Source organism: Carcharhinus amblyrhynchos, chromosome 12 (genome assembly GCF_965287045.1).
Source record: "Carcharhinus amblyrhynchos chromosome 12, sCarAmb.v2.hapA, whole genome shotgun sequence".
NCBI lineage: Eukaryota > Metazoa > Chordata > Chondrichthyes > Carcharhiniformes > Carcharhinidae > Carcharhinus > Carcharhinus amblyrhynchos.
The window spans coordinates 41,073,240-41,091,673 of record NC_137335.1 but is presented as its reverse complement, the minus strand read 5'-3'; the positions used below and the strand labels follow the sequence as shown (position 1 = coordinate 41,091,673).

Here is an 18,434-nt window from a genome sequence, read left to right as displayed (position 1 = left end):
CTTATTGAATGGCGGGGCAGGCTCGAAGGGCTAGATGGCCTACTCCTGCTCCAACTTCTTATGTTCTTATGATAGATAACCATTGAAACATTGGGGGAATTCTCAGTTTGAAGCTTTCAAATGTACGTTCTTTGGGTGTGGAAATACTTTCTGTAAATATATGTGTACTGAATTTATTGATTGATTTTGCACAACATTCACCTTTTACAATAAGGCTTTACAGAAAGAAAGAGCTGATCAATTTATTAATTTCCTGTATAAATCATTATGGAAAACATTACAATTCTTTTGTGTAAAATGCACATGGTTTCCTTTTTTTAAAAAGTAGATTTTATGCTATTCCAAAGTTATCAGATTTGTATTTGAATAATTATGTGAATTAATTTACAATGTAATGGTCTATGTACACTGTAGACCAAATTATGAATTTGCTCATTTATTTAAAGAGGTTTTGGTTCCCTTACCCACATGTGCAGAGTGGACACTCTTTCATTCATCCATGCAAGCTATTTTAGCAGGTGAAAAAATATGCCATCACTTCACATCATTAGTGACTTTTGAACCACAATGTTGGTGCTGAGGATTGTACAAAAAATATAGGAAATGCTTCTGTTTTAATCGATAGGCTAATAGTCAAAATGTTTTGATGAGCCTTTTCTAGGCAATTTACCTGAGGGGTGCATGGTCATTTATATTAATTAAGCACCATTTCCTCAATATTAATTTCAATATTTTCAACAAATGTAACTTTGGATGCATCAAGTCAACCACAGACTGAAAATTATGGTAGAATAGGTTAGAAAATAATGACATTTAAAGTCACTGAGTCAATTCATATAATTGATTAATAAAATACCACTAATTTATAGATGGGCCTCCAGAAAGCCAGCCAGTTCTCTCATGTCCTCCAGGAAAGGAACCTGCCAACTCCAGCTGGCATAGCTAACACATGACTTGATTCCAAAATGTCACTGTTGACTCTTAATGTTAGTGTAATTAGGGATGAGCCATAACAACAATATTGCTCATACCCCATCACAGATGTCATGCTTACTGAACAAAAAAATCCAAAATTACTAATATTCTGTTCATTCTTCATTGGCAGGAACTTTCTGAGAGTGAGAGGAGGCAGCTTCATGACCGAGCAACATATCTTAAGGAACAGAGGGATAAATTAGTAGCTATGAAGAAAGAACAAAGAGAGAAACAATTAACAAAAAATCCAGAAAACCAGAAACCACAACCCACACTAGAAACTAAAGAGGTACTATTAGTAGATAAAATTGTAAAGTGAATTTATTTGCAGTCTGCAATGTGCTTTATTGTCATAGTGGTTGACAACATTAGAATAACCGAACAGAGGTATACATGTATTCCCCAGATGCAACGCTTTCATACTTAGCATCAATCTACATTAAGATTTTTTTCCCTTTCTTAAAATAAAATCTAAGCTTTAATGGCCAGTATAAAAGTTTCACAAAGCTAGCACTGGAGAGAAACTAAAAGGGCAAGTAGTGAATCTATATAAATGATCATAAGATTTAACTGCTTAATGAAGTAGGGGTGAACACTGAATTGAATGGTTAATTTTACCTCTTCTCCTTAACATTTACCAGCTACACTAAAGCTATATCTAATTTGCATGTTCCATCCATTTATTTACTTGCTTCTACCTATTTATAATCATTTTAATCTTTACTTAATATATCATTTACATTTTTTGACACTGCAGAATACTCTTTTACAGTACCACAGGTAGAGTTGCATGTGTTGTACAGAAGGACAGAAATTGAAAAGAGTGAGAGGAGTTACCAGCTGAGAAAGCCTAATGTGGAGAGAGTTGAGGATGAAGATGATAGCTAGTTTGGGTGAACAAGGATGAGACTTCACATAGGACAAGATACAAATAGTTGTATCTTGGATAATTGAATTTTGAGTAGGTATGAAGCTGGAACATGGGTGTGGATTCTCTGACCTTGGCTGCAGCTGTGATTTTCTGGTCCCACTGTAGTGAATGGAGATTTGGCTGATTTTGTTCTCACTGGCAGTGGTGGCAGGGTGCGAAGAGCCAGAGAATTCCGGCCATAGTCTTTCCAGAAATAAGTGAGATTAAAATTTGACCATTCCCACTCAGGAATGCGCAGGAGAGGTTTAGGACTTTAGGTTTCGCATTTCTTTCACATTTAACCCAACCCAAACCAAATATGCATACATCTCGTTCAACACAACACATTTTGGTGGATGGGTATGTCTCTGTAAAGATGTGGGTTGGTAATTATAATAGTTAATTGAGGCTCCATGCAATAGAATTTGGGAACTATTTGCATTTAAGGACTGCAGATTTCCAGTCACCGTGACAGATGATGGGAAGTAGGAAGTAATTTCTTCTGAAGTAGTGTGTGGATCAGGAAGAGCATACACACACCCACCCCATGAAACTCTCCCTGCCTCCACTGCCCTGAAGCAAGCACTTCTTCACTATTGACTTCTCCCCACCCACTTTGTGCAATGGAGATCTCTCACCCCAGCCACCTATAACAGGGAACCTATAACAACATGATGAGTTGCAGTGGCGGCTCAAGGCTAATATAATCACTGTGACGGAATCTGTCCTTGAAGCCAAAGGCATTTGACCATTTTATTTAAGCTGCTGAGAAAACTTGCTGCCCACCAAAGCTGCTCAGTGGAATTGCTATGTTACATGACAACACGATAGATAAGGTCAGCTATGATGGAGCAATGTCAGAACCCTTTGTGACAGTTGGGTCAAACACGATTGTGTTCTCACATTGACACTCTTTGGCATATCCTTCTCTTTGCTACTATCACATGTCTTCAAGCCATTTACAGGTGTTTTTTTAACCAGAAATGATGGAAAGGTGTTCAGTCTTGTTCATGTGAGATTCAAGATAAAAAGGTACACCAAGTCCTCAGCTGATAGATGCTCTCCACTGATGATGCTGTACTAGCATTCCATGCCAACGAATACCTTCAGCAACAAATGGACAGACTCACTCATGCCTGTAAAGAGTTTGATTTGACAATCAGCATCAGGAAGACAAATGTCATGGTCTAAGGATGTTGCCATACTGCCATCTATCAGCATTGACAATCTGCTGCTGAAAGTTGTTAATAGTTTCACATATCTGAGCTCCACAATCTGTCACTTGATGCTGAAAATAACACCTATTGCTAAAACTACAGCTGTAATATTGAGCCTGAGTAAGACACAGTGAAATAATAGAAAACAGACTGAGAACACCAACTGCCTGTCAAGCCTGTGTCCTCAGCACACTCAGTTACAGTGGTGAGACCTGGCAACATCTGTTAAGCAGGAGAAAAAGCTAAATGGTTTCCATCTTCACTGTCTCAGACATACCCTTGGCATTACTTGGAAGACAAAATCATTAATTGGAACATACTAATTTCATATGATACGTTTGTTGCTAAACCAATGACATCTGCACTGGATTGGCACTTTCATTGAATGAATGAAGGCTGTATACCCGCAGAGGCTCTGTATGAAGAACTGGCTCATGACTTCCTGGGCACCCATACCTCTGCTATAAAGACACCAAGCAAGATATGAAGATGGCTGAGATTGACACTGACAGCTAGGAGACAGTCACTGATGGCTGCAACCTCGGGATACTGACTGTTTGGAAGGACATTAGAAAAAGTAAGCAGAAAGGAGAAGCTCAGCTGGCGGGAAGAGGGCCCAGAGAAAATAGAGATCAGTGAATTGTGCATCTATTCAGCTGTGCCTTCATCTACAGTAAATGGAGCAGAGACAGCCATGCCAGAATGGGACTCCTCAGCCACACCAGGCAATGCTTAACACAAAGTTGACCATCAGGGCACAAATCATTATCTCTCGAGACAGAAGGCTGCCTAATTCAGTTGAAATCCCTGAGGATGATAAGTTATTCAATGCAGAGGCTGAGAGAAGAAAACAGTGGAGAAATCTCAGTGAGAAAATTATCTTCTCACAGGGAGAATGATGATTTTGAAAGAGAGGTGAGAGGGTGGAATGAGGTGAGATGTTCAAGGAGGAAAAAGTGCATGAGAAGAAGGGGTTCAGGTCAAGATGTGATATTGTGTTAAACGCCACGATGGTATCGATGCAGTGACTGGTGGAGGATGTAACTTCATCAAGATGGGAGATGTCTACGTCTCTCAGCCAGGTTTCTGAAAAGTCAAGATGTTGGTGTTCATAGTTGGCAAAGGTGTTCGTTCACAAATGAAGGGACATTCTGATGGAAGCTGCTTGGCAGGGTGATGAGAACTGATTTGCTGACAAAGTCCTCAGGATCAGCAGTGGGAAGATTGCGCTGGATGATAACATTAGCTGCCAGTGGACACACTAGGTAGGAAGGATGACAAGATAGTAGATAATGAGGCATTTGAGGTTGTTGGTTGTACTGATGCAATGTTGATTGTCCCACTTAACCTGCTGAAGGATATAAAAAGGCAAAGAGGGATGCTGTAAACTTATTGAACAGTAAGTCAGAATGACAGCAGGAGAACAAGAAAGTTGAGAAGAGCTGAAGGATTGAGGTAGAGCAGGGATTCCCAAATTTTCCAGCAATGGAATCTTTTTGACCTTCCTGGTACTGAAGGAACTCCTGAAAAACATTATTATCGTGTTGATAAACCAAACCACAAAAAATGATTATTAATGCACAATAGTTACAAACATATAATAACAACAAAAGATATTACCGTGTCTTGTATGTTTACATTTATTATAATAAAAAAGTTGTTATTCAACAAATACTTCCAAGTCTTACCTTTTTGTCATTTTTAATGGGAGCCCCCCCACACACACACACACTCCCTCACCCACTCTCACCCTCACCCACACTCATCCACTCCCATCCTCTCACCCACAGCTACCCTCTTACCCACACCCACATTCCTTCTGAGTTAAATTTGGAGGGCGCATGGTGAAATAATGACAATTTAGGAATCAGCATGAAACATCAATGAATTGTTGTCCAAATTTAGAGACAAATGAAGCCCAGAAACTGTTTGAGGATAGAATGTTGGCTGATGGACTGACCAGGGTATTTTTGGAGGAGTGAAAATCCAGGTGTAAGACTCAGAAAAATGATGACAAAGTTGGAGGATGCCATAGAATCCAAAAGCAGATAATTGGCCAATGCATCAATTGATCTGGTTGCTGAAAGGTGCACTTATTGTTGTCCATTGATAACACATCCATACTCCGCCATTCCTTTTCTCTTGTGCCTCTGTTTTATTCTTCCATGTTTATCTGAGATCACGTACTGAACAAACTGTGGCATGTACAGTGTTATTAGGGAGGGGGTTGGAGGATTTTGACTCAGCAACAGTGAAGGAATGGTAATGTATTTACAAGTCAGGATAGTGAGTGGCTTGGAGAGGAACTTCCAGATGCTGATGTTCCCATATGTCTGCTGCCCTTGTCCTTCCAGGTAGTAGTGATCATAGGCTTGGAAGGTGCTGTCTAAGAAGCCATGGTCCAAGGAGTTCTTACAGTGCATGTAGATGGCGCATTTTGCTGCTACTGTGAATCAGTGGTGGAGGGAGTGAATGTTTATAGACAGGATGCCAATCAAGCAGGCTGCTTTGTACTTGATAGTGTCAAGTTTCTTGAATGTTGTTGGAGCTGCACTCATCTAGACAATTGCAGATTATTTCATCACACTTCTGACTTGTGCCTTGTAGATTGTGGACAAGTTTTGGGAAGTCACTCTTATTGATGATGGTCATTGCTTGGCACTTATGTGGCATGAATGTTACTTGCAAATTGTCAGCCAAACCTGGATATTGTCCAAGTCTTGTTGCACATGGACGTGAACTGCTTCAGTATCTGAGGCTTTACGAATGACGCCCAACATTGTGCAATCATCAGCGAACGTCCCCACTTCTGACCTTCTTCCATCGGGAAAAAGATACGGAAGTGTGAGTCATGTACCAACCGACTCAGCAACAGCTTCTTCCCTGCTGCCATCAGACTTCTGAATGGACCTACCTTGCATTAAGTTGTTCTTTCTCTACACCCTAGCTATTACTGTAACACTACATTCTGCAGTCTCTCATCTCCTTCTCCATAAATGGTATGCTTTGTATAATGCGCAAGAAACATGTGACAATAATAAATCAAATCAAATCAAAGGAAGAAAGGTCATTGATGAAGCAGTTGAAGATGGTTGGGCCTTAGACATTGCCCTGAGGAACCCCTGCAGTGATGTCCCAGAGATGATTGACCTCCAATAACCCTAATCATCTTCCTTTGTGCTAGGAATGAGTCCTGTCAGCAGAAGAGTTTTCCCCATGATTCTCATTGACTACATTTTTGCAAAGACTTCTTGATGCCACACTCAAATGAGGCCCTGATATCAAGGTAAGTCACTCTCACCTCACCTCTGGAGTTCAGCTGTTTTGTCCATATTTGAACCAATGAAGTCAGGAGCTGAGTGTTCCTTGCAAAACCCAAACTGAACATCTGTGAGCGGGTATTGCTAAGGAAGTGCCACTTCCATCACTTTACTGATGTTGGAGATTACATTAATGGAGTGATAATTGATCGGGTTAGATTTGTCCTGCTTTTTGTGTACAGGACACACCTATGCAATTTTCCACATTGCTGGGTAGATGCCAGCATTATGTAGCTGTATTGTAACAGCTTGGCTAAGGGTGCGGCAAGTTTTAGAGCAAAAATCTTCAGTACTATTGCCGGAATATTATCAGGGCAAGTAGCCTTTGCAGTAGCTAGTGCCTTCAGCTGTATCTTGATATCACATGGAGTCAACCTAATTGGCTGAAGACTGCATCAGAGATGCCGGGGATCTCTGGAGGAGGCTGAGATGTATCATCCACTTGGCCCTTCTGGCTGAAACTTGTAGCATGTGTCTCAGCCTTATCTTTTGCACTGCCATGGTGGGCTCCCCCAATCATTGAGGATGGGGATATTTTTGGAGCCTCCTTGTCCAGTGAGTTCCTGGCTGAACCTTCTCCATTTTTGTCGTTCACTGCCCAGGAAATCCCATGAGTCGATGGGGCGGTTTGATCTTTTATTGATGCTTTGAGGAAACTTTTAAAGCATTTCCATTGTCCTCCTGGGAGTCTTTTCCTGTGACCACATTCCAAAAAGAACTTCAGGGTCTGGAAAGTATGTGTCCTTCCCAGTTGTATCAAAGTGATTAGCACCTCAATGCTTGGGAGAAGACCCTGCTATTGTACTGTCCTTCTTGTCTGCGGATTTTGAATATCTTATGAAGACACTCTGGTGGTAATTCTGCACTGCTTTAAAGTGCCTGTTGTAAGTTGTCCAAGTCTCCAAAGCGATGCACAGGGATCATTGCTGCCTGGTAAACCAGGACCATAGTATCAGATTTAAGGTCCACTTCAGTATCATTATCGTGCTCTGTGTATGCGGCACAAGGTTATACATTAAATAAAACTTTTACATCAGGTTTTCCTAATGTACAGAGGGAACTGAGAATGTAAGTGAAGTACTGGAGGAAATGAGCCAATTGTCAGTTAAATGGAAAAAAAAATTTGAGAAATACTGTGGATCTCAAAATGGATAAATCACCAAGCCTTTATGGTATATACCTGGCCCAGGCTATTGAAAATCAAGAGAATAGCAGCAGCTATTGCCAATTTGTAAATTGTGTCAATGGAGTTAAAAATAACAGATATAATGCCCAAATTAAAATGGGGACTAAGGATAAATTGGGTTGCTTTGCCCAATTAGAATTTACAGTTTGAGAATAAGTTAGCAAGAACTCTGAATATTGGTAACACTAATTTGTTAAAATCAATTTGATTCTTTTGTCTGTCTTTTTAAAAGGATTGATTGGATCTATGAAATGCCATGGGTGCTGTGTAAATGTTCAGGACAGGAGGGAAGGAAACGGGGCAGGGGAGAGATATTTAACTTTGAGTTTTAGTTATTGCAAACAATTAAAAAGCTGAAAAAAACCTCAATTTAAATTCAAATTTCTGAAAGTCTAGCCAAAGGATATAAAAATTGAAGGCCAATGTGTATAAATGTTCTTTTATGAAATCGTTCTGTGTTTTCCTTTCTGAAGCTTTATTTTTAACATGATTCTGTATTTCACCCTGTTATTTCAGTTTCCATTCACTTTCTTGATAAATTTTCTGCACAGCAAATAATTAGGCAGCTGCAAGAAGTATTGTGCACAACAGATATGTTCAACACATTCTTCGGAGTGCTCAGGGCAATGCCTTGACCTATCAGGAATCAAGCTGCTTGGTTTAAATTTCAAACAATGCTTGGCAGTTAAACTGTCAGTCACCATCAGCTGGTGTATTCTCCATGATAACACCGCTACCAATCAAAGTCCACTTGCCAAGCAATCAGCACTCTCTTCTTATGCAGTATAAACTTATTGTGTATTCTTATAAATGTCCTAATGAGTTCAAGATGAAAAGTGTTGACAAAGTTTCTTTTCCAGCAATACTTAAGTACCAAACGACTATATTTAAGACTGCTGTGCCTTCAAATCATGAAATCAGTGATCAAAATGTATTTGTTAAATTTTTTGCACGTTCAAGGTCCAACATGCCATGTAAACTTTGACTTGTCAGCTCTCAGACAGGCTGTTATAGGAAATACTTTGCAAAACAGTCTTACTACTGTTGAGGGAGTTGGTTGGTAGTGGAAGGAAAGAAAGGGCTTATTTCATGTCTTATCCCTACTAGCTTGCCGCATGCCTTCAGCTGTACAAATTTCACTGGGGGTTATTATAGAATGACTGATGCACATGAAGAAGGGATCTTCATGTATTGTAAAGGGAAATAGCACATAACAATCTTGTGATGAGTATAATTATACTTTCTAGCTTATACAGAAATAAAATGAACACTAATTTATATTTTTTTTTAATCTAAGAATCTTTCTGAGGAAGAAAAGCAGAAAATTCAGAAAAGGAAACATTTGGCAGAAAAACTTAAACAAGAAGTTATCAAAAAGTAAAATGTTGTGGATGACGCACTTAAAGAAGGATCCAAAACCTGATATTCTGACTCGAGTTCTATGATTCAACTGCATTAAAGTCCAAACAGTACTGTATTACCCTTTACTATGACTATTTACAAATATTTACAGGCTATAACAGCAAAATTAAATTCTTTGCAACTTATCTGTGATGGTAGTTGAATTTTGTACTGTCAGCTATAACCTTTACTGTAGTTCAAAACTATTGCCTGTAAAACACCAGAAATTATAGCCATCTCATTATTCACTATGTGCTTGTATAATAAACTGGGGTTTGTTCAGACTATTTGGTCTAGTTTAGAACTGATGTGTAAAGTATTAACAGATATAAACATAGAAGACTTACATGTTCATGGAATCCAGATACACTCAAATCTGTGTTTTGCAAATATTAAGAAACTGACAGTTCTAATTGACAGGATGAGTTTTGAGGGGGAGTCATTTTTTAAAACATCATGGAATTCTATTAAATTAAAAATATATTTTAAACAAATTCTTAAGTACAAGATCTAATAGTTAAGTGTTATTTTATTTCAGCTGTAAAACAGTTAACCTACCATTTGTTCCAGTATTTAGCCAAATAGTGAATAGGTGACACACCTTGCTTGGGCACAATTCTTTTTCCTTTTGGGAGATCGGTTTGAATTCTTCATTTGTTTTATTGCTGTTGGAGGTGGGATGGGGCCAGGAAAATCACTACACTGCGTCATCTCACCTGTAGGGCAACCTTTACATTCCAAAATCTCCCTTTTCTGTTTTTTGTTAAGTGCAATTAATGTGGTCAGTCCTCAATCCTTATTTGGGGTTTAATATAAAACCACCTAGAATTTGACAAATTGCCAATTTGGTATTGTAGTTCTTCTTTGTTTATGGCTAAAGCACCAATTGAAGACAAACAGAGATTTACAAGCCTTAGATCTATCAGAGCAAGCAACCACAGGTTTTTAAATGTCTGATTTAGACAAAGTATTTGTTTTTATGTGAATAGTTCCAAAAAGCGAGTTAGTTTTATTAAAAGCTACAAAGTCGTGATTGTGCGTATAGGTGAGAAGGATGTAGGAAGAGCAGGGGGGGTAATACGTAAGCAATTTAGGGAGATAGGTGCTAGACTAAAGAGTAAGGCCTCTAGGGTGGCAATCTCTGGACTACTACCGGTGCCCAGTGCTAGCGGGGCTAGGAACAGCGAGATCCTTCAACTGAATGCATGGCTGAAAGATTGGTGCAAGAAGGAGGGTTTTATATTTGTTGATCATTGGGAAGTTTTCAGAATGGCACCTGTATAGGAAGGATGGGGCACACTTAAATGGGAAGGGCACAAATACCTTAGCTGGGAGTTTAGCTGGAGTGTTTCGGCAGGGTTTAAACTAATGTGGAGGGGGGTTGGAAATGAAACCAGTAGCTCAGTAGACACTGAGATTGGGGGCGAGTTGGTTGCTGCGGTATGGTTAGATGAGAAGAGGATCATCCTGGAGAAGGAGGACCCGAGTAGGCTTGGAGGTCTGGAGTGCGTCTGCTTCAACGCGAGGAGCGTAACGGGTAAGACAGACGAACGTAAGGCCTTAATGCTAACACGGAATTTGGATGTGGTTGCAGTGACAGAGATGTGGTTAAAAGAAGGGCAGGACTGGCAGCTAAATATTCCAGGGTATAAGTGTTTCAGGCGTGACAGAGGAGGGTCAAAAAGAGGTGGGGGAGTAGTGTTGTTAGTTAGGGAGCATATTACAGCGGTGCAGTGGTTGGACAATTTAGAGGAGTCATGCAATGAATCGCTGTGGGTGGAGCTCAGGAACAGGAAGGGTGCAATCACTATGCTGGAGGTATACTATAGGCCGCCCAATAGCCTGCGAGGAGTGGAAGAACGTATATGTAAGGAAATTCTGGATAGGTGCAGAAAGAATAGTGTTGTAGTGAGAGACTTTAATTTCCCTGGTGTGGATTGGAAGATGCCTAGGGCTGGGGGTCTGGATGGGGAGGAATTTGTAAAATGTGTACTGGAAGGCTCTTTGGAGCAGTATGCAGCTAGCCTGACTAGAGAGGGGGCTATACTGGATCTACTTCTGGGAAATGAGCCTGGTCAGGTGTTCGAGGTTTCAGTAGGGGAACATGTGGCCAATAGTGACCACAATTCTGTCTACTTCAGGATACTAATGGAAAAGGATGAGTGTTGTCCAAAGTGTAGGGTGCTAAATTGGGGGAAGGCTAGCTATAGCCGGATTAGGCAGGAATTGTTAGCCATTGATTGGGAGAGGATGTTTGAGGGTAAGTCCATGTCTGGTATGTGGGAGTCTTTTAAGGGACAACTGATAAGGCTGCAGGACAGACATGTGCCTGTAAAGAGGAAGGATAGGAAAGGTAGGATTAGAGAGCCGTGGATAACTAGGGTTATTGAGGACTTGATCAGAAAGAAAAGAGAGGCGTATGTTAGGTCCAGGCAACAGAGAACAGAGAGAGCTTTGGAGGAATACAGAGAGAGTAGGAGGGAACTCAAACGGGGAGTTAGAAGGGCGAAAAGGGATCACAAAATGGTCTTGGCAAACAAGATTAAGGATAATCGAAAGGCATTTTATTCATATGTTAGGAACAAAAGAGTTAGAGAAAAAATCGGTCCTCTTAGGGACAAAGGAGGGGAACTATGTTTAGAGCCCGAGGGAATGGGGGAGATCCTGAATGAATACTTTGCATCAATATTCACAAAGGAGAGGGACTTGTTGTTTGGAAGTGTCTTGGAGGGAGTTGTTGACCCGTTGGAGAAAATTTCCATTACAAGGGAGGAAGTGTTAGGGTTTTTAGGTAACATTAAAACTGACAAATCTCTGGGGCCTGATGGCATTTATCCTAGGCTGCTCAGGGAGACAAGAGATGAAATTGCTGGGCCTCTGACAGAAATCTTTGTCTCTTCTTTGGACACAGGTGAGGTCCCAGAGGATTGGAGGATAGCGAATGTGGTACTGTTGTTTAAAAAGGGTAGTAGGGATAACCTGGGTAATTATAGGCTGGTGAGCTTAACGTCAGTGATAGGGAAGTTGTTAGGATTCTTAGAGATAGGATGTATGCGCATTTAGAACATAGCAATCTCATTACTGACAGAAAACATGGCTTTGTAAAGGGGAGGTCGTGCCTTACAAATCTGGTTGAATTTTTTGAGGAGGTGACAAAAACGGTTAACAAAGGAAGAGCCCTGGATGTCGTCTATATGGATTTCAGTAAGGCATTTGACAAAGTCCCTCATGGCACGTTGGTGAAAAAGGTTAAGGCTCATGGGATACAAGGACAGGTGACTAGATGGGTTGAGAACTGGCTTGGTAACAGGAGACAGAAGGTAGCAGTGGAAAGTCTTTTTCTAGCAGGAGGTCTGTGACTAGTGGTGTTCCGCAGGGCTCTGTACTGGGACCTCTGCTATTTGTAATATATATAAATGATTTGAAAGAGGGGGTAACTGGTGTGATCAGCAAGTTTGCAGATGACACGAAGATGGCTGGACTTGCTGATAGTGATGAACAATGTTGGACAATACAGCAGGATATAGATAGGCTGGTAAATTGGGCGGTGAAATAGCAGATGGAATTTAATCCAGATAAATGCGAGGTGATGCATTTTAGAAGAATTAATTTGGGGGGAGTTATACAATAAATGGTAGGACCATTAAGAGTATAGAAACGGAGGGACCTAGGGGTGCAAGTTCACAAGTCCTTGAATGTGGCAGTACAGCTGGAGAAGTTGGTGAAGAAGGCATATGGTATGCTTGCCTATATAGGAAGGGGTTTAGAGTGTAAAAGCTGGCGTCTAACGTTGCAGTTGTATAGAACGTTAGACCACATTTGGAATACTGCGTGCAGTTCTGGTCGCCACACTACCGGAAGGACATGGAGGCCTTGGAGAGAGTGCAGAGGAGGTTTACCAGGATGCTGCCTGTATGGAGGGTCTTATCCGTGAGGAGAGATTGGGTAAATTGAGGTTGTTCTCCCTGGAAAGACGGAGAATGAGGGGAGACCTAATAGAGGTGTATAAGATTATGAAGGGTATAGATAGAGTGAACAATGGGAAGCTTTTTCCCAGGTTGGATGCAAAAATCATGAGGGGTCACAGGCTTAAGATGAGAGGGGCGAGGTATAATTCAGATGTTATTCAGAGGGAGGTTTTTCACACAGAGGGTTGTGGGGGCCTGGAATGCACTGCCAAGTAGGGTAGTGGAGGCAGGCACACTACAGTTGTTTAAGGCTTACCTAGATAGGCACATGAGCAGACTAGAGATGGAGGGATACAAAAGAATGTTCTAGTTGAGGATCAAGAGCCTCAGGACGTTCTTGGGAATTAATAGATTCCTATAGGCTGTCCAACATATTTTATGGCTCCACCTGTCTTTTACGTTGGAGCTACTGGGGATATTCTGTTAATGTCTGTTGTATGTTTACTGATGTCTCTTTTTTACATCCACAGGCGATTCGGCCCGCCTTGTTGGCCAACAAGGGGTATACACGCAGTGGGTCGTGCGAGGGCTGCTTTTGGATGTTACTTCAAGAGTTGCCTAGTGCTTCACATTGTTAGTGTAAACTTAAACTGGACCAATTGATGGGCAACACGACAGCTCAGTGACTACCACTGTTTGCTGTGCAGTTACAGGGACCCGGGTCGGATCTCCGGCTTGGGTCGGTGTCTGTGGGAGTTTGCATATTCTCCCTGTGCTTGCATGGATTTTCTCCGGGTGCTCCTGTTTCCTCCCACGCCCCAAAAATGTGCTTTTAGGCTGATTGGTGTTAATAAATTGTCCCTAAATTAAATCTGCCTTAATCTGGCGCACATATAATTCTCTAAATTTGCACCCCTTCATTGTGGAGTCCATGAGATGTAGACAAAAGTCGTGGGTAGAAGAAGGATTGGAATGAGGCACTGACTGAGTGTTAAAATGGGCCTGTTTCCTGTGCTGTGTTGTTCTTTGTTCTTTATTCTTTGTTCTAACATAACTAATTCCATTGAATCAGTAGAGTTAATATGGATATACCCTATTCTTTGGATGAGGATAATATGTTCTGAGGGATGTTGAGATATTCATTGTACATCATGCAAAACTTGATTTTAGACTAGGATTTTGCAAGCAATTGAGGAAGTTATGGTCTGCGCCTAAATAATCAATCTTAAACTTTCACCTTGTGGCATAGATATTACTCATTTGTCTTTCTAGCTTGTAATGCTTGATACAGTTGGGGCTAGCAGAAAGACTCCAGACCCCACAGGAAAGATGCAGACTTCTGAATTAAGTCCTTGTATGTTATTTTACTTATTGTGCAGTTGAATTATTAGAAATAATTGCAGAATGTAAGATGACCTTTGTTAGTTTAATTGGTCTAGGTGATGAATCACAATTCACTTGTTTCCTGAAGTTAAAATTAACCTGTGGAGAAGTTAGTGGTTCAAATTAACGTTACAAAGATACATTGAGAATAAGGGAGGTGGGGGATGTTTGCAAGAGGGGAAACAACCAGGAACATACAATTTGCCAGTGCCTTATCAGCATATTTCACTCAATTTCCCACTGGGCAGCTGGCCTTGTACACATCAAAAAAGCAGCATTAGAAAAGATCAGGTCACAGTGCAGAGCCTTAGGAGCAATGCAGCAAAGAGGGATGAAAAATCTGGCTTGGCTGAGTCGGGGTGAGGTGGCGGGGTCAGAAGTGTGGTTGGGAGGTGGTGACACAGGATGGAGCATTTGATGGGAAGCAGGGTTTTCCTGGTGAGACTAGATTATCAATTGCAGCATATTTGCTTGAGGGGCTAGGGGAAATATTCCTAGTCCTCACAAACCACTTTACCACTTAATGCGCTGCCAGCTCCCGCCTCCCTTTAGTTGCCAAAATCAGAGGAGCAGAGGCTCATTAGCATATTAAAATCACTCTGCTGCTTCACCACAGCAGTTTGGACACTTCCAAATCTGTCACAATTAATTCAGATGTTGGCCCATTATGGATGAGTTTTCCAATATTTGCCACCATCTGGCGACTCTTCCGCTTGTCGTAGTTTGGGGGAAATTTTAACCCTACTGTCAACTCACCTGACAGCTAAAGTGGACCTAAATTACAAGTGCCTCTTAGTTGGATTAAGAGAAATCTTGTGCTGTATCTGGTGGATTTAACACTAAATGTGAACATAATGTCAAGAAAAGGGTACTGAAAGTTCTACTCTGTATTCCACATCTCATATGGATTGTATACAGAGCAAATTGTATTTGTGACAAAAAGATAACCCTTGAATGGATTTGCAAGAATTACGTAATAAGACTAATTACGTAATAATTACGTAATTACGTAATACATTTGCAAGAATTACGTCCTCATCTGAAATTCCTAACTGCCAAAATGTAGGATGGAGCCAGCCACCGCTCATTATGCCTTTGTAACAAAGCTAAGTGCAGGAGCTGGTGGTCTCCTCCATGAGATCATTTAAATTTGCTAGCGAACTTGAGCCTTTTGCTTCCGATTATTCTTGACAGCAAAGCAGCAGTTCAGGAAACAGCAGCTGGCTGATAGATGTTAATTTTTTGCTTCTGCTTCTTTAGGTTTTTCTAAATACCAGGCACTCTTTCCAATTTTTACAAGTTAAATAATGGAGAATGCAGCAGGATGGCAAAGGAAATGTTTACTCCCAGTTACATCAGTGTTTTAAAGATTCTTGTATTTCTTGGTTTTTTTTACATTTTCATATTAATTGGACCTTGTAGCACAGGTTCTGTGGAAAGTTTGCAGTTTTGCCTGATATTGTGGTAGATGCCTTTCAGAGGAACATGACACTACAAGACTAGAGATGACAATCTGCTCCAAGTTCAAAACACAGTTTACTAGCTATAACACACAACTGATTTTCTCACCAGAACCTGTCTAACAGATGACGTCAGCCTCGATAAACTTCCTGGGCACGCACTTCCAAACATTCATCACCTTTCGTGAATTTGTTGCATCTGATCCATCCATTCAACTTCCTTCTTCCCCAGTCTCAGGGGCTACAGTAAACAGTCACACAATGTTCATCTTGTACATACCCTAAATGATTTTGAATACCTTAAAACTTCCTCTTTCTGTGTGTAAACAAATTCAGCTTTTCTAGTTTTTCCTCATTTGGTATTTAATGTCTGATATCAGGAAAGTAGTGTGACACTTTTCCTGGCAATATAATGCTTTTCCTGCAAGGTGTCTATCAGGACTGCACAAGGGGTGAAACAAAGCCTTGGTAGATTGCATTCCTGATCATCAGGCACTGCCAGTGAGGAATGGCCTTTGCATGCAGCTCAGATAGGTCACAGGCATATAGATCTCGGTTTTCTATGAATTGAAATGAATAGAAAATTGAGGTCTGCAGGACCATAATTTCTTGTCACTGCTGTTCTTCACGGAGCATTTTAAGAAAAGTTAGCTTTGTTTGCTCCACAATTTCTGTTCTATAACCTTACACTACATAACCCAAGAGTCATTTTTTTTATCATTGCCACTCATCAATACCCATTGTTGTCTTGTGCGCTGCATTCCATAGACCTAACACGATTTACTTTATTATTCCATTTATTTTGAATTCATCTTATCACTTTGTCATTGTCAAAATTGAAAAGTAATTGCCACTTCTTAATCCAACTAACCAGATCTCTCTATTATCAGCTTTATCTTGATTGGTTGCAATTCTTCCCATCTTTGTGTAATCAGTAAATTGATGTTTTTGCCTTAACTGAATTATTAATGTACATTGTGATTAGAAAAGGTCTCTGCTTAGGCAATTTAAGTTCATTTATAGAGCATAAATTTGACTAAATTGAGGCACACACTGTAACATACTGGCAACCAAAGGTGAGAATAAGTGTATAATATCTATTCTACCTTATGTGCTGGTAGCCCAAGCTTCTGGAAGGGAGTGGATAAAGACAATTAGAGTGAATAGCCTTAATTTGCACCTTCCAGAATACAAACTATTTATAGCTGATTGAGAGAAAAGAAGAAATTGCTGTTGTAGCATTCCCATCCCTACTTTAATAGCTGAATGTCACAATATACACCAATTTTATTTGCCTGCTTGTGATTTGTAAGTATATTGTATTTCACAGAACTTCCTTTATACACAGTAATTGTGTTTTACTGTATTGCATCTTGATGGCAAATTAAAAAAGGCTGCAAAAAGCTACAAAGCACTCACCTGTACAGACACAGTTATTTTGTTTGTATCTTTGGTATTCAAGATTTCATGAAATGTTGGACAGAGTTCTATAAAAGCAGCTGGCAACACTTTTTTCCAAATTAAATTCTATGGCATATATTGGGCAGGAGACACTTCATAGACCTACTGGTGATCTTGCAATCATTTAATAGATATTACTTGAAGTGTTTGTTTAGAATTCAAACAAATTGTTTCAAATCAAAATATGTATAGTACTGTGATCAGTACTGTTAAAAATGAACATGCATTCCATCAATGTATTGTATATTAGCATTGTTAGATGCTGTAGATTGTAAAATCAGAAGCTTACCAAGTATGGGCCAGGATTTATTATCATTGGGTTTGACACGTAAACTGGTACATGCAGCAAACAGACAAGCTAACTGCAAAAACCTACTAAGTCTCCCTGGGCAACTTGTTGGCAGAGAATTTCATTTACCCTCAGGTAGGTTCTACATGCGGAAGGGGTGGGAGAAGGGCAAGTGATTGGTTGGTAGGGAGGCAACTCAGATGAGTCGAGGAAGAAAAAGGTTTTGGAGGGTGATGGTGGCAGAGAAGGGGGTGCAGTGACAGCATTGGTCTTGTACACTGCATTGCAATAGAGCCAGAAAGAACATTTCTTGTTCCTCCTGACTCCATTTACAAGTACTGTTTTATTAAAATTATCCTTTTCTTGGATTTCAGTGATTTCATTAACCCAAAGGGTAAGACCCAAGTTTTCTTCAATGCAGCTGGCCTGGTGTTGGCCTATATGTAGGGAATTTGCCATAATCTTACTGTTAGGAAACCAAAGGTAGTTTTAAGGGATTAATATTGTATGGGTTAATAGCAGAAATAAGGTATAGTTTTAGGTAGGTTGAATTTAACCTACCTATGCCAGGAAGAGAACTGAAGTTAGATTTCATTCTAAACAAAGATGGTTGTGTGGAGTAGTTTCAATTCTTGCCAAGATGCTACTGCGGGGGGGGATGATCTTACCAATTCACCATGCTGGTCGATCAGTGTGGCAAGCCTGTACGATTGGGCGAGAGGCAAAAAATCCGATCTGTGCATGGTTTCTCACCTTCCCAGGCTTGAGGCTGATTTAAATATTTATCAGGTTATTTTAATATTATTAGTCCTGGATCCAATTCCCTGGGTACACTTTCCTTAACGACCTTGTCGGTGAAGTCCTCATCGCATGGTCCCCATCAACAGGAATCTGATGTGATGGCCTTGTTAGTGGGACCGGAGG

General features: G+C 40.4%; 1 protein-coding gene across 3 annotated transcripts in view; it reads left to right on the top strand.

The window, feature by feature from the left end:
* The window catches only part of cfap36 (cilia and flagella associated protein 36), a 105,972-nt gene extending 88,798 nt beyond the window's left edge, over nucleotides 1–17,174 (top strand). For all 3 annotated transcript variants that reach the window (XM_080200407.1, XM_080200405.1, XM_080200406.1), the window contains 2 exons: nucleotides 1,106–1,264; nucleotides 8,906–17,174. In XM_080200407.1, coding sequence (XP_080056533.1) covers nucleotides 1,106–1,264; nucleotides 8,906–8,989 — 243 coding nt within the window. In that variant the 3' untranslated portion in view covers nucleotides 8,990–17,174. The remainder of the gene's footprint in view (nucleotides 1–1,105; nucleotides 1,265–8,905) is intronic.
* Nucleotides 17,175–18,434: the final 1,260 nt, after the last annotated feature.